General features: G+C 39.3%; 1 protein-coding gene across 2 annotated transcripts; it reads right to left on the bottom strand.

The window, feature by feature from the left end:
- Window positions 1–1,226: 1,226 nt before the first annotated feature.
- Window positions 1,227–3,820, bottom strand: LOC143862970 (flavonoid 3'-monooxygenase CYP75B137-like). 2 transcript variants are annotated; one of them, XM_077373868.1, is made up of 2 exons: window positions 2,797–3,820; window positions 1,227–2,063 (listed from the first exon to the last, which is right to left on the bottom strand). In XM_077373868.1, exons 1-2 carry the CDS (start codon window positions 3,766–3,768, stop codon window positions 1,434–1,436), a joined length of 1,602 nt encoding a protein of 533 aa, XP_077229983.1. In that variant the 5' UTR covers window positions 3,769–3,820; the 3' UTR covers window positions 1,227–1,433. The 2 variants fall into 2 exon arrangements, with proteins under 2 accessions (XP_077229983.1, XP_077229984.1); XM_077373869.1 differs by having other exon boundaries at window positions 2,800–3,820.
- Between the last annotated feature and the right edge of the window lie 13,899 nt (window positions 3,821–17,719).

The following is a 17,719-nucleotide window of genomic DNA, read 5'->3' as shown; positions in this document are numbered from 1 at the left end:
ATTAGATCTAGTCTTTCAAACCCTAATCTTCCGATCCAAACCTCATCTTCTCCGGCTGATTCTTGCCGGATTCCGGCCAACTTCTGGCCAGATTTCCTTTCTCTTATACTTTGTTGCTTTAGCCTTCTCCTTTTTGTTCTCAAATCAAGCCTTGTGAAATCCTAACTCAAACCCTTGTTCAAATCTTTTTCTTCTCCAGCGGATATACCTTCTCCGGCTGACTTTCTCGGGCAAAGTTTTCTCCGGCCGAGCTCTGACTAGTTTGAGCTCATCATTGTTTTCTTTGTACAATCATATTTTCTTTCGAACTCTGCTTATTTTCATTTATGCTTCATGTACACGCATGCATCTTCAAACAAGAGGGAAACTTTAATTTGAATCTTCCCTCCAAATTTCAAACATAAATAAAAAGCATCTTTGACTTTTCAAAAAGTATGTAAAATTTCCAACAGCCATTAATGACATTGGCGAGAATTTTTGGCCTAAGATGTTTCTACCCTTTAACCCTCTGATGTCACCTTTTATGAAGGGTTTATGTGGTTCAGAAGCTCCACCCACTGGTACTAAGGTAGTACCGCCAGCCCCTGTTAAGGGAATTGCACGTCTCCTTACTCAGTAGAGATTAGTTTAGTAAGAGAAGATTAGTAAGAGATGCTTCTAAGGAGTTGATCTCTCTTTCCTTTTTTGAATAACATGACATTTCTTTGAATTTGAGTGAAAGATTAGTAATCTTAACATGTTTCAAATGAGAAAAAACAATAGGAAAAATGAATTTCTTTTTACCTGTATATGGTTTGGATATCTTTCCATGAAATTAACAAACATATGATGCAGACAAGAACTAACACATCCATTTTTTTAAATCTGTTTTTTTTAACCAAAACGTATTAAACTCGTTTTTTTGACCTTTTTTACTACGTTTTTTTTTGCTCCGATACCGTATTAAACCCAAATTTTTCCCATTCCCTTTTTTTGCCGTATCACATTTTGCTAACTATGGTTCTGAGTTGAGTCAACAAGTTTTTAAACACTGCTTTTAGACCTTGCCCAATAGAGATAGGTTTGTAGGGATTTGGTGGCTTGAATTTTTTGAGGGTTGTGTTGTTTTCTAAAAAACACGTAGTTTCTTTTGCTTGCTGTTCATTAGTAGTGGTACACTTTTTGGATTTTTCTAGAGTGTCAATTACCCCCCATGGCCCCCTTGGCTCCCTCCTTGACACTAAAACTTCATTCAAAAGCAAACCTCACCCTAAAGGCACTTGGGTAAAACTTTATTCAAAAGAAAACGATAAAGTGTAGACAAAAAAGAACAACAACAAATGCAATACCATTAAAAGATTAGCCGAATTGAGATTTGCTAAACACCAAATACACCCCTTGGGTGAATATATCCCATGCATAGTGAATTAGAAGCAGAGGTTCCACCGAAAGTGTTAAGAATAGAGCTCTGGATTGGATAGTCTTGCAGTTGGAATGGCAACCAGCGGTACTGCCTGCTTAGAAACAATCCCAAACCTATCTTCCAATTCATAGTTCGTCCCCTCTGGCCACCTCCAATCAAACGAATGAATGAGTGAAGCTAGGACATAAGGGTACATTCTCTCCGCCAGTGGGAGTCCAATACACATCCTTCTCCCCGATCCAAACGGTATAAAACGATGATCGGTGCCTCTAATATCACATTTTTTGAATTCTTCAGTTAAGAACCTGTCTGGTTTGAACTCTAAAGCATCTTTCCATGTCTTGGGGTCTCTCTGTATTGCCCATGCATTGATGATGATTTTGCAGCCCTTGGGGACTCTATATCCACCCACGTTGCAAGTTTCACATGGGCTTCGGGGGACCAAGAAAGGGATCGCAGGGTGTAAGCGGTGGGTTTCCTTCAACACTGCATCCAAATAATGGAGATCAGGCAAATGAGACTCCTCCACTACATTATTCTTTCCAACAACTTGTTCTAATTCATCCTGGACTTTTCTCATTATGTGAGGATGCTTCAGCAATTCGCCCATGGACCAGGCTACCATTGTTGATGTCGTGTTGGTTCCACCCACCAACAGCTCCTAGTAACAAGGTTATTGTAGAAATGTTAGCAGATCTAATATGGCAAGCCATGATTTTAAACCGGTCCAAATCAAAATGAGATAGAGAGAGTAGATTTGAATGCTCGTTGTGTAAACTGGGATCTACATGCGAATTACAACAGGAATGAAGTGGATTACAACCCAGAGTAAGTTTGATTTATATAACAGCATATCTCATAGTATAATACCCAAAAGAGGATGTTTTAGGGAAAAGTGCATGGGCTAATTTGGGGCGATCCACTTAGTCATGAGTAAAATCCACTCTTACCAAAAAGCAGGGTGATGCCAGAAATTTTGCACAAGGGAGGCAAAAATTATTTTCTATCTTAGGGATGATTGGAAAAGGGGATATATATTTTTTTAAATGAGGTAAGTATAAAAAAATATTAAAAAATAAAGGTATTTTTTTTTTCCCAAAAAATTAAGGGGGACAAATGTCCCCCTTTCCTTTCAAGTGCCATCGCCCCTGCCAAAAAGGATTACAACTCAGAGTAACCTTAGTTTCTCTAAGGTTTTCTGGCAACTGAATGCCCATTTCACAGGTTTCCATCATTTTATCTGTTCCTTTTCTTTTCCATTTTGCCTCGTCAATTTTCTTTTCCATTTTTTCATTTTTCTGCTGAAAACAAATGAATGGAGCCAAAGGGAAAGTATGTAGAATTGATTTTGTAAGAGAGAGAGAGAGAGAGAGAGAGAGAGAGAGAGAGATTACCACCATCATTGCCTTCATGTTTGTTACGGTGAAAGTCGTTTTCCGTTCTTCCTCTGTCAACTGCAAAAGCAAGTTCATGAAATCCTTACCTTCTTTCTTCTTTTCATCCTCCCCTTCTACACCATCCATCTTCCTCCGTTGATCGATGATGGAATCGAAAACTTTGTCTAGCCAAATCGACAACTTATTCATTTCTCGCACCACGCCCTGAATGTCGAACCTGGCAAGAACGGGAAAAAGATCAGACACATTGAACTTTGTTTGAAGCACCAAAGCATCCTGCGTCCATTGCCGAAACTCTTTAGAGAGAGTACGCCTCCCTTCTCCATCCAATGTTGCTCCCCACATTATGCTAATCATCAAGTTCAACAAAATTTGAAATGTGATCTCTGAGAGGTCAATTGGGGTGTTGATCTTTGAAAACACCTCCCTCACCGCTTGACGAACCTCTCTTCGTCGTAGCGGGTAGATATTGTCGAGTGCTTTGTTGCTCATCAACTCCCGGCTGCAAACCCTGCGTACAAGGCGGAGGTGGGGCCCATTTTGCGCCCACACAATTCCTTGGCCATTGTAGGTCATGGCCAGCGCTGCTGCGGTCACGTCACGGTTGGCAAAAATGGCATCTAGATCTCTCATCACCTCTCTGGCTAACTCTGGGGAGCTAATCACGATGACGTTCTTGTTCAATAATCGGACATTCATGATAGGGCCATATATCTTGGCCAGTTTTTCGAATTGACTGTGAAGTTCCGTGTCGAGAAAGGGAAGGAATCCAATCAAGGGCAACCCCCGCGGGCCAGGAGGCAAAGGGAAATGTCCCTTGCTCCATTTCCTGGCTATCCATACGTACCATGCAATCAAGAATAATGCAATGGAAACCAACATTTTTGCCCCAGCTTTCTGGTTTAGGACCTCAGAACGCCATGAAGAAACGTTAGATATAAGCTCTGAAGCAAGATCCACTGCTGCCATATTTGCCTTGGAGCAGCGATAGAAGGAAGGCTTGTGAGTAGGGTGGAGTTAAAGTGTAACATGGGTAACTTATATAGTGGTTCTCCTGGGAAATCCTCATGTGTCATGTTGCACCCTCGTCCTTTTTTACTTCGAAAAAAAAAGGGAAATGATATCACCACTACTGTCTATATTTTGATGATCGCACTCCTCACTTTATTAAAAAGTAAGGTATGGCCCGCACCGTAGGATGATCCAAACCGTCCATTAGATGGGCCACAGCCTATATAGGTTGTGCCCCAAAAATTAGTTCCATTGGCTGATCATAACCCTCCGATCTATAGAGGGACTAAGTATTAGAGGGTTTATCCTAACCCTCTATAGATCGGAGGGTTAGGATCAGCCTATGGAAATGATTTTTGGGGCACAACCTATCTAGGCTGTGGCCCATCTAATGGACGGTTTGGATCACCCTATGGTGCGGGCCAAATATCGCACTTTTTAATAAAGTGAGGACTGTGATCATCAAAATCCTGTAGTGGTAATATCATTTCCCAAAAGAAAAACAATATATATATATATATATATATATATATATATGAGGAAAGTGAAGCTACACCGCCGGTGTAGCTAACTTAGCTACACCGCCGGCTTAAAATACAATGGGCCCACATTGTTTTGGTGATCCAAAGAATTCATTTGATTGGCCCTCACATAGATAGGGTGTCCACCAAAAATCAACTCCGCCGTGTAAAAACCTTCACAAATTTGTTCATTTTTACCTCCACAGTTTGAAGGGTTGGGATGATCCTATGGAGCTGATTTTTGGGCCGGTGTAGCTAACTTAGCTACACCGCCGGCTTAAAATACAATGGGCCCACATTGTTTTGGTGATCCAAAGAATTCATTTGATTGGCCCTCACATAGATAGAGTGTCCACCAAAAATCAGATCCATAGGATCATCCCAACCCTACGATTTGTGGAGGCAAAAATGAACGTGTAAAAACCTTCACAAATTTGTCCATTTTTGCCTCCACAGTTTGAAGGGTTGGGATGATCCTATGGAGCTGATTTTTGGTGGACACCCTATCTATGTGAGGGCCAATCAAATGAATGGTTTGGATCACCAAAATAATGTGGGCCCATTGTATTTTAAGCCGGCGGCGTAGCTAAGTTAGCTACACCGGCGGTGTAGCTTCACTTTCCTCTATATATATATATATATATATATATATATATATATATATATATATATATATATATATATATATATATATATATATATATAGTGGCAGAGGAATGCTATACTCAGGGATGCCCTCACAAAAATCATATGAAAGAGCCACATTGGTTGCTACCACCCGAGTGTACTGATTTATCGCGCTTTGACTATTACATTTTTGGTTCCCTTATGAGTGCACGTTGTGATAGCAACCAATGGGGGGCACCCTTTCATCATATTTTTGCAAGGGAGCCATTGAGTTTAGCATTTCTCGTCGTGGTAAAATGAGGGATTCAAAAAAAAAAATAGGCGTAAAACAAACATTAAGTTAGAGCCAAAGAAAAAAATGAATGAAGCCCTTGATTTTTGAGTCAGTGCAAGAAATTATATGATGGCCTTATGACCACATATTTGAGGAGCCCTTATGAGTTATGACCACATATTATGGCCTTGATATTTTATCCAACAGCTAGTAGCTCCCTTTTTGAGGAGCTGTTGTTGATGTTGGGTCAAATATCAGCGGTGGAACCGTACCACCCTTAGGTGTTCGTATGGCCCTCTCAATAAATTGGCCACAAGGACAGATACATGTGATAAAATATGACCAAAGTAAAAAGGGATTTGCTAGGGACCATCGCATAAGGCATATCGCACACGGGCTATTGCATGTGAGAGCAGCAACCTCAGATGAAATGAATAAGACAAAATCTGAGCCTGTGTGGCTGCTCTGACATGCAAAAGCCCATGAATGAAATGCCAAATGCTATGGTTCCTAGCAAATCTAAAATAAAAAAAATAATGAAATCAACTTTTGGGGGCCATGTAGGCCTTTGTAAATAGGACACAAGGACAGACATTACAAACTATGTCCCATGTGTATGGTGGTGTTATGATACAATGATGCTTTTAGAAATGGCGATGATATTTTCACCCTATGCAGTACTGCAGTAGGCATTCGCTCCCCTTATAACGTGAACAGTGGGTCAACTATAACGTTTTTTGAGGTCGAATCACTTAACATAAAATGATGGGAAAAATTGTCAATTGGTGACACAAAAATACCAAAATAATGGATGACACTCTTTTGAAAGCTTGTGAACGGAGGTCAAAACACCTTTTTCTGACATGGCCTTTTACATAAATATCATCAGGGCAAGAAAAAAACAAGTTATAATAGAAATTTCTCTCTCTTACTTTTCACCTACCAAAAATCACCGCTAACCTCTTCAAGATTTCTCCATTAACGCCTAAAACTCACGAAGGGTAATTAAAGGTGAGTAGCTTATCTACTCTCTTAGGATTTGTGGTTGTATTAATGTGTTTGAACCCTGTCATTATTGTGGATGATAACCCTGTATTTATTTTGTTTGATAACCCTGTCTTATAACCCTTTCGAAATGGTTAGTTAGGACTTCTGCTTCAAGTATCTCTATAACCCTGCCTTATAACCCATTTATTTACCTGATACACACTTGGTACACCCCCGGAGAGGCTTAGTAACCCCCTTCGAGAGTGTTGAAAAGCCCTTGTACATTGTTGGTAACTCCCCTTCTATGTACTTAGTAATCCCTTTTAGAAACTTGAAAACCCCCTTGTGTAGAGAGTTGAAAACCCCTAATTTGCAACTTGATTACCCTTTACAGAAGCCTCTGTACGGACTTGAATCCCCCATTAGATAGCTGATAATCTTTTAGAACACCTTGTGGACTGACTTTCAAACCCCCATTGAGGTAGTAAAACCCCCTTTAGAGTCCATAACCTCACTTATGAACTTGGTAACCCATTGTGTACACTTGAATACCCCTCAAGGAGAGATGAAGATCCCCTTTTAGCAACAACTCTGTGCAGAACCCCTATTTAGAATTTTAGAAAAATGTCCGAAACAATGGTTTCTCTTCTTTTATACTATATGATGGAGATTTGAAGGATGATGTTTCTTGGGAATATGTCGGGGGGAAGAAGACATTGTTATCGGTCAACCGCGGAATCAATTTCGATAAAATTGGTGTTATAGAAAGGCAGGTTTTACTATCGATAAAATTTTGATATGTTGTGGATCCATATATAGTCACTTTAATCGATGTCGATGATGATGATGTCCTCCAAACAATGTTGAGGATGTTTGACAAATACATGTTCAATTCTGTGATGATATACATAACTAAGAGCATAAATGACAAACATATTAATTCCTTGAATTCGTAAATGCTTTCCCAAACAAACTCTGCACTAGGAGACCCTCTCTTAATCATAGCATTCCTTCTACTTCGATTCCGTCCCAAAAACGTCCGCTTTTTGAAGTGGACTTGCAAAAAGACTGCGAAAGTGAATTTGATAGGAGATATGTAAGTGAAGAGATCAGAGGTACTCCAGCAGAACATGTCCTAAGGTATTATAGTTCCTTGGCAATGTTTGAATACTTCCATATTTTAATTTATAATTCATATGGATCCAACCTGATTATATATTGTCAAACTATGCAGGTCTGAAATTCACTTAAATGAAACATTGGCAAGTAATTTGCATGGCAACCATGTTAGTGGAGGTATCGATGACTTCCAAAATGTGGGAGATCTTGAAGTGGACTTCAGTAATATTTTTGAAGACGGTTTCTGTGTGAAGGGTTTAGATTTAGAAGAAGAAAGAAATGATGATGACAATGACGATGGTAGTGATGACGATGAGGAGGAGGAGTAGGATGACAATTATGGAAAGATCTGTATTAGTCCATGCTTTTAGCCTTTCAGTGCAAATTCTCCTATCAGAGAGGGATCTCAACCGGTTCCGACTGACAGTAGTCGACCAATGAAAGCAGATGGGATGCTTGTTGGGGCCCATGTTGTAGATGCTAATAATCTTCAGTTTGAGCAGTTAACGGCTGGAGCAATGTTTTCTAATATGCAACACTTCAAAAAGGTTGTCAAAGAGTACGCTATTCGACAGAGGTTTATGTTCGTGAGGTCAAAGTCAACACCGAAGAAGTATGCTGTTCGATGCAAGGTAGAGGGTTGCAAATGGCGTACAACAGGTACCAACCTCCCATTTTCTTGGGTGATTGACCTTCGAAGGTGGGTTACCAAACAAAAAAGGGTTACCAACCAGTTTCCAGGGGAGATAAAGGTTCTGCTCTCAAAAACATAGCATATGACCATAGAAAGCTGTGTACTACTACCTGTAAAAATACACATTTGAACTTCAAACACACATCATATTTTGTTAATAAACACAAACACACATCATATTCAGTTTTAATTTACAACTTCCCCAGCCATTCAGAAACACAAACACACATGTCTAAAACCTGTTTAAATTTACAAGTTCCAATGTTCAAATTGAAACACAAACACACTTCCATAAAACCTGCTTACATTTACAACTCTCCACCCATTCATAAACACAAACACACTTCCATAAAACCTGTTTCAATTTACAAGTTCTCCACCCATTCACAAGCAATTTCACCTATTCACAAACACGAACACAGACCATAACAACTTCCCCTGCAATTTAACAGTTCCCCTGCCATACTTTCCACCAATCTCCATTAAAAAATAACGTTTTTACCACGTTCATCAGAAAAAAGAAACATCCATGAACATTAGGTGTTCCTATATAAGTGCGCAGTCCCCAAACTCTCCTCGTAAAAATCTCTCACAGAGCTGTAGCCGAAATTGAGGAATGTCTGTCGGCCCAAAGTTCAGTGGTTGAGCATGGTAGAGATGCTCAGTCGTTTTAGGACAAAAGCGCCACAATCAACCTTGTATAAAAGCATGCATTGAATGGAGTTACTTTTAAGGTAACTACGAATGATATAGGAATACTAACAAAAATTCGAAAGTTTTAAGTTTGAACCCACCCATTGTTCTGCTTTCGGAAGCCATCCATCTGTGAATATGGAAAGTCATCGATGTTGCAACCCCGGCCCTTTAAATATTTCTTGATTAATGCTACCTGAATTTAAGACAACGAAGGAATATTGAGTGTTATACATATATAAGTAACTTTAAGTGTTACGGAAGATGTTAATTTACTTACAGTGGAAGATGCTCGCTCTTGAAATGAGTCCCCTTCCATTGAGTTGAACTCGACCATCTTCTTATTCACCATATCAAGAAGCACAAGAGCCGAATGAAAGTCTTGACAGCATGGGATTAAGAGCATCCCAATATCTTCAAACGGAATATGGTCAAGTGTACGATGCAATAGCTCATTCGCCAACCGATCGCACTCCAACTTATTTTTGTCATCCATTGAATCACGACCTGAAGTCTTATATCCCTGTGCAACGAAATGAATTTTGTGAGAACACTAAATGATGGATAAGTTGTAAAGTAACATGTATAGCAACAAAAAAGTCTCTTACATGTAGTGATGAAGGAATATATACAATTCGTCTAGTCAAGGCATTACTGGAGGCGCACAAATACTTATCATATACATCCAACAACTACAACTCAAAAAAAAACCTTAATTACCTCAACCATGGGTAGTGAAGACATCACTTAATTTAAAAAATGACACTTACTTGGCCACTGAGGACTCCTTTCAGGTTCCACAACGTTTCGAGATCCTCGGCCATGACTTTTACCGCGTCAACGGTCATGAGAATACGACTGCAAAAATATACAAAGATTAGAGGAAGCAAGTATCTAACTTTGAATAATGGTTAATTGAAAACAAGTGTACTTGCCTTTCGTCTTGTTTTTTCAACTTCTCAATGAGATTAGTTCGCCTCCGTGTTACTTTCTTTGTCGCCCTGTCACTTGTTTTCTTTGTCACTGGGGGTACTGTATAGGGTTTATTCTTGGCGTAGCTTGGATTCCTATCCCTTGTCTGATTTTTCACTCTCCTCTCAATGCTCCCTAATTTTCTCGTCCTCTTCCTCTTCTTTTTACCCTCAGGGCTATAGAGAATGGCAACAACATCTGACGCTCCTGTTACAACTGCTTCATTTACGAAGCCAACCTCTTCACCCTGACTCATCACATTTATGACCTCCATTGTCAGTCCACCACTGACGATGTTTGATGTCTCCATAGTCAGTCCACCACTGACAATATCTGTTGTCTCCGTATCTTCCTCCTCTCTTCTTTTTTCCCCATATTTTCTCAATTCTTCCTTCTCCATTTCAGCTTGGTCATCCTCCTGTCTTCTCATAGCTTCCCACTCCTGTATAATTTTCCTCTCAGCTGCAATCTCTATTTGTAAATTCTTCTTCTCCGTCTCCATCCCCACCCTGGCTCTTCTCAACATCTCCTTCTCCTCTTCATTCTGTACCCTCTCTTTTTCTATATTCTCACATGCCTCTCCTATCTTCTCACACTCTTTTTATCCTCCCATCCTCACTGGCCTCCTTACCACCCTCCTCAACTACGGTGTCCCTTCCTTCAAACGCAGGTGTGCCGGTCAATGCCCGGACAGTAGGTGACTGCGCTAATGGTTCTCCCTGCCCAATGATTCCTTCTTCCTCGGGTTCCTAATATACAAATAAGGGATACAACACACAAAATTTGTAAACATGACCAAGTTAAATAAAACATAATATAAAAGAGCTCCATTGCGATACCTGCTCGGGAATGTACCGCAGTTCGTCCTCTCGTGGCGTCAATGTCACCACCACCTAACGATTCGAGAAAGTTGTTAGATCAGAAAATATTAGAGACTATCTAATACGGTATCTAGTAGATAGGGTCTCACCTCAGATTTGTCTATCTTCCCATGCTCAATCATAGAGTACTTCTTCGATTCATTTTCTTTTGAGTTCCACTTCCGAAGACGTGGACGGGCATCTGGATATTTTGGTATTCACAACTTCGTGTGCTCGAAAAGCCACACCTGCACACACAAGACAGACTTTGTTAATATTTTATTAATAGGAAGATAAATAAGAAAAGGCAAACTATTGCAGAGGCCATGATACCTGCAATGCGAGGCAGCAACCTCCAAGATATTTTCCGCCTGTGACGGATACGTTTAAATACTTGAGTAACCAATCGTATACTGCTTCCCCCAGTTATAGTCGTACATCTTCTCTAAATCATCGATATAGGGCCAAAACAGCTAGTTGGTCTGATGTGCAGCCTGAGTGAATAACACAGTAGCGAATAGGTGTAGCACGACATATTTCACACAAGTCTCTATGGAGGGTTGGTCCTCTAGACCAACTAAGGCCTTGATTTGCACAGCAATGTCAGATGTCAGAACAGATCCTCTACGAAATGGCCACCTAGGCAGTAAAGGAGTGGGTTTACTCTTGTCCGTCCACGGAACCCTCGCCAAATTAATTTTTTCCCCTCTAAGTGGAAGGCCTAAAGCCAATGCAACATCACTAGCCGTAAATGGATCTGCAATACCCCCTAGCGTGAATGCATTCGTCGCCGGAACCCACTGACTCTGTAGTGCTCTAATTAGAGGCTTGTGCATGACAGCCTCTTCTAGTGGATTCTGTTCTAGGCGGATGAAGTACTTGAAAGGGGTCTTGCCTATAGTATCATAGTGGAACTGCCGAAACTGTGTACTCCGCATCTCCTTAATAAAGCACGATGGAGAACATCGTGCAGGGACATATGGATCCTGTAAAACAACATACATAATCAGAGTTTGAACTTTTATCAAGTAACTTAGATTCAAACGGTAAAGATCAAATACACTTACATGTATCTTCTTCACTTCACTCTTCTCACCTTTCACGTTTCTTTTCATCTTCTCACTTTTCACATCGGTTTTCATCTTCTGACCTTTCACTTTGGTTTTCATCTTCTCACCTGTCACTTTGGTTTTCATCTTCTTCTCAACATTAGTTTTCAATTTTGCCTTGTCACTTTTAATTTCATTTCTCCCTTTTCACCTCTCAATTTCACTTTTCCCTTACCACCTTTGATTTTCATCTCCTCCTTTAAACCCATTGCGGGCTTCCTATTAGACTTTCGACTCTGCCTCTCATTTCTTATTAACACAATTAGAGAATAAAAGAGCATTCTATCGACTAACAATCTAAAACGAGAACAAAAAAGACTACACTTACACGCGTCTTCATTGTAGACTTTACCTTCTCCCAATCCAACTATATATATTATCACTATCACAAAAAGGAACATAATTAATTGTAATGTAAGTTCATGTTTCTTAAAATGGGGTTCGCAACTCAAATATGTGATTCTCAAGTGCAGAAACCATACCAAAAATTACTATATGAACAATGATCCAAAAGGGAGATTGGCAACAATCTGGAAATGGGGATTATCAACCTCCCTTGAGGAGGTTTTCAACACTAGAGAAGGGGGATTATCAACCTCAATATGGAGTTTTAACACTGGAGTAGGGGATTATCAACCCCAACAGGGGGTTCTCAACACATGAAATGGGGATTATCAACCTCCCTTGAGGGGGTTTTCAACACTGGAGAAGGGGATTATCAACCTCAACAGGGGGTTCTCAACACTGGAGAAGGGGGATTATCAACCTCAATAGGGGGTTCTTAACATTGGAGAAGGGGGATTATCAACCTCAACAGGGGGTTCTCAACACAAGAGAAGGGGGATTATTAACCTCAACAGGGGGTTCTCAACACAAGAGAAAGGGGGATTATGAACCTCAATAGGGGGTTCTCAAGACTGGAAATAGGGATTATCAACCTCCCTTCAGGGGGTTTTCAACACTGGAGAAGGGGAATTATCAATGTACTTAGAAGGGATTCTCAATACTGAAAGTGGGGGATTATCAGCCTCAAAAGGGGTTCCCAACACTGCAAATGGGGGATTATAAATTACCTAGAAGGGGTTGTCAACACTGGCAATGGGGGATTATCAACATCCTAGAGAAGGTTACCAACACTAGAAATGAGGGGATTCTCAAACTGGTAATGAGGGATTATCAATCTACCTGGAGGAGGTTCTCAACACTGAAATTGGGGGATTATGAACCTCAAAAGGGGTCCCAACACTGGATATAAAGCATCCCAACACTGGAAAATGGGGGTCCCAACACTGGAAATGGGTTCTCAACACTGGAAAAGGGAGATTATCAATCTCAAGATGGGGATGTCAACAGTGAAAAAGGGGTTCCCAACAATGGAAGTGGGGGATTACCAAATCTTAAAAGGGGGTTCTCAACACCGAGAATGAGAGATTATCAAAAGGAGGTTCTCCACGGTCAAAATGAAACAAAATAGGGAAAAAATAAAAAAATTAAACTCTAGATGTGTAAAGACTTCCAAATAGTGAAAATAACACAATACACCACAAAGGTAACTTAATAGAACGAAAATAAAAAGTAAAAAATATGAAATAAGACACCCTAACGTACCTGACACGATGGAGATGGGGAAAAAATGAAGCCCAAGCCGAAAAAAATGAAGCCCTCACCTGAAAAAATGAAGCCGTTGCTAGAATACGGTTGATAACAGAGAAGAGAGGTTCAGAATAGCGCGGGAAACTGCCCCACTCCAAAGAGAAAGGAGAAATCTTCACGCCGGTCACACCTCATGCCAGAGAAGATGGGTTTTAGGTGGTTAAAATAAAAATGGAGAGAGTAAAAGTAAAAAAAAAACTTTTGTACAGTTAAAAACGAAGAGAAGTAAAAACCAAGGGTTTTTTTTTGCCTTGAGGGTATTTATGAAAAAGGCCATGTCAGAGAAAGGTAAATTGACCTCCATTCACAAGCTTTCAAAAGGGTGTCACCCATTCACTATTATATTATTTTTGTGTCACCAATTGACAATTTTTTCAAATGATGCTTTTAGAAAAAGGGAAATGATATATTCGTCCCTTTTTTACATGGGACAGCCCCCTCTAGTGTAAAAAAGTAGTCATAAACAAGGTTTCACATTTCGGTTTCGGAATGCATTTCGGTCCTCACCGAAACCGAAACTTCAGCCCAAATTTCTGAAATTTCGACGAAATCGATCGAAATTAAAAAAAGGAATATTTTATCCGCGAAATCCCTAAAATTTCGGCCGAATTTTTGGTAATTCTGCTGAATTTTCAGGATAAAATTAAATAATTAATAAAGAACTGATTTTTTTGGAGATATTCCTTCAATTTCGGCCTGAAATTTAGGGGAAAACGATATTTCGATCCAAATTTCAAAATTTCGATCAGGTTTCGACTTTACCCAATTTCGGTTTCAGTCTCCACCGAAACCCGAAATTTTGGATTTCAGTCAAAATTTAAAACTAAGGTCATAAATATACTAGAGTGATGTCCCAAGCCAAAAAAGAAAAAAAAAAGGTGAGTGAATATAAGAACCCAAAATTATGTTATATTCCAGTACATTGCTGATTATTGGAACACAACAACATAGCACCATAAACAGTAGAAAAGGAAATCTGTAGCTGGCAGCATTCAATGCATGCCTCACGAGTATATGGAGCTTGGGAGCTTGATCAAAATTTCCTTGGTGAGAATGAAAGACCCACGCATTGCCCATAATTAACCATATATGTAACACCCAGCCCTTGCACGCACACCTTCAAAAAATGATTTTTTTTGTTGATCTTACGAAGAGGATTTTTAGATCACTCATTGCCTAGTGCTTAGGACATTGGGCATGTTAGTGTATATGGCCTGAAAATCTAGTAGAATAACATTTTGTAATCAATAAAGGTATATTTCATGACATAAATGGGTATCAAATTTATAAATGTGTGTGATGTGCTTATTTTGTGATACATAATCGTCCTTAAGTAGCATAGTAGAAATGCCATGCTGGAAAGATTCGCAGATCTAAGAGAGCAAGGAGATATGGCTAGAGCAAAACGAGGGTTTTCTCTTGGGCTCTTGGAAGACCTTTTTGTGGTGAAGCAAAAAGGGGTTTTCCTCCTCTTGGTTATCAAGGTGTATTCTTCTTCTTCCATTGTTCTTCTCTATTCGATTTGGTCTATTGTAGCACAAGTATTGTGTTGGAGGATTTTCCAACTGCTTCTCGAAAGAGGGTTTTTCCATGTACTCGGTGTAGAGACTTGGAGGTTATTTTGTGGCTACATAGAAGGTTGGGGGAAGGGTTTTATCGATGAATTTTATCGATGGAGATAACATTGTACTATTTTGGTTCTAAAAAGTGGGTATTTTGTGTTGCCTTGTCAAAAAAAAAGGAGATATGGCATTTCGATTTTATGCAAGCCTTAATAGTTCCTAGTTGGGAAAGAGACTGGACATCTCTTTCTGTATACAACCAGCACCAGTCTTGCCTCCATGCATGTGTCATGAGATGACTTATATCTGCCATCTGGGTAGTAGACCATAAGTAAGAAGAGTGGGTGCTACGATTGGATCGCGCATCCAAACCGGATCAAATAATAGAACAACTTGTGGATAAGAGAGCGTAAAGTTGTTCTTCGAAACATGACCCTTCACATGTCCTTAGACCTGAGGGATCTTATTAGTCTGTGGACTCATTCTAGGGTCTTAGTATGTCCCATAGTGATTCTAGTATAGAGTCACATTCGGATAAAGCTATATGCTAGAGTAAACCCTCGAGATCAATAGTGATACTCAACTTGGGATTCTTCGCCCTAAAATTTAGGAAATAACATCTACAATTTTGTCAGAGCAGTAGGCCTAATAAATAGCCTGGCCAGACAGATTTTATAAAACGTTTATCAGAATATTTTATGAAAACATTTAAAAGTTTGCAAATATTTTATAAATGCATTTGGAGGCCAAACACCACTTGACCAAATGGTATACCAACCAAAGGGATAAGAAGTGCCCACTCCCTGTATGACTCAATTCTGTAGATATAGTAAAGAAGAAAGGACTTGCACATTAGGAATAAGATGATATGACGGTCATCTTTAGGGTTACGTCTCGATGGAGGCCATTGACCCAATGCGAGTGTAGTTTAGACTATGGAACGAGATCATAGTGGGATTCAGCATAGAGTTCTACTGGATTGACCGTTAGATCCCTGCGACTATCCCACTCATTGTTAGAGTTGGTGCCCTAAAACCCAATATATTTTGCATAAAAGTTTCTTTTCATGACAATTAATGGGTACTAAAAGTTAGATACTTACCATTGACACGTATTTGTCTTTAGGTAGCAAAGTAGGAAATCCATGCTCATCGATTCACAGATCCTACGGAGCAAGGAGATATGGGATCCCGGTTCTTTGCAGACCTTAATAGTTCCTAGTAGGAGTTGAGGTTGGACGCCTCCTCCTGTATACAACTAGCATCTATCTTGCCAACATGCACGAGAGGTGGAGTGACATATCTCAATCACTCGGGTAGTGGACCCTAAGCAAGAAAGAATGAGTACGATAATGAGATTGTGTACTGAATATGATCACATTAGAATAGCTTGTGCACAGGAGATAATTGAGCTATTCTACCAAACAGGACCCTTTACATGTCCTTTGACCTGAGGGGTCATATTGGTCTGTTGGTGAGTCTCTCATTTTTTGTCTATCTAACCGTGATTCTATTGAAGTCACTAGAGGGTAGTAATGGAGTATTGAACAAACCTTCAAGGTCAATAGTGATACCCGACATCTAATTCAACACCTATTTTATAGGTTAACATCTACGGTTTTGGTTAGAGCAGTAGGCCTAGAAAAATACCTGGCCAGGTGGATTTGATAAAGTGTTTATCAAAAGGATTTGACAAAATAAGTTTTGAAATGGTTTTACCAAGTGCATTTGCTGGCCGACACTACTTGACTGAAAGGTATACCATGAGTGAGCTTAGGGGGTAATTAATGTCCACCCCCCATAGGACTCAACTCGGTAGATATGGACTTGGAGAAAGAATTTGCACATTTGATGTTATTAGGGGTATGATGATTTGATGGTTATCTTCAGGGTTACGTCTCGATGGAGGCCACTGACTTAATGCGATTGTAGCATTAGCTACAGAGCAATAATCGTAATGGGGCCCATTTATGAGTTCTGCAGGATCTACCGTTAAATCCTTGCTACGATCCCACTTACTACTCGATTGACCTATTATAATCTATTAGATAGAGGTCCAACATTTATTTTGTTGTATATACGAACTAATTTCGTGGCATTGGATGCATTGAAAGGATATACACAATGTATATAGTGTATTTGCACTATGGGATATATTGGGAATACCAAAATGGTTAAGTACTAACCATAAAGGTTATTTTGGGAATTATATAAAAATATGGATGGAGCTTTTATCCCATTGGATGGAAGGAAATACATTTATTTAATTAAAAAATTAAATAAACAATTGTAAGTTTAGCTTATAGTTTGGTTTTACTAAAACAGGAAAAACTTACTAATCTCTTTGCCAAAATTTATGTGTAAGTACTTGTTTCGAAGAAATTTGCAAGATCTACAACTTTATAGTTTATGATTTTTCTTAATTTGTCCATTTACTTGTCCAAAAATGAGGTCAAAATTTCACAACATTATAACGAGAATGTAGAAAAAGGAAAGAGTATAGGAGTTATTTTAGGAATTGTTTTTATCCAATAAAGCCAATCACATTTTTTACTTGGGAAAACTCAATTTAGGGATTTCTTAAAGTTGAAGAATTTCTAAAAACATTCCCCACATTGTTTGGTTTCTATTTTTGAAAAAGCAAACTAGCTTGTTTCCAAATTGGAGCTTCCAATTTTGGCTAATTTCCATTGTTTTTAAGAATTCTCTAAAAACTTTGGATTGTGCATATGAAAATTGAGAACTCTATAAATATAAGACATATTGCTGGAGTTTTCTACAGCTCTTCCATAATTCCATATGCTGAAAATTGGTAGAGACACTCCAAAGTCTTTCTCTT

Source organism: Tasmannia lanceolata, unplaced genomic scaffold (assembly GCF_043159265.1).
Source record: "Tasmannia lanceolata isolate RefF3 unplaced genomic scaffold, GAP_Taslan_0.1 ptg000003l, whole genome shotgun sequence".
NCBI lineage: Eukaryota > Viridiplantae > Streptophyta > Magnoliopsida > Canellales > Winteraceae > Tasmannia > Tasmannia lanceolata.
Note: the sequence above shows the minus strand (reverse complement) of the source record. Positions and strands in the feature narration are given on the sequence as shown.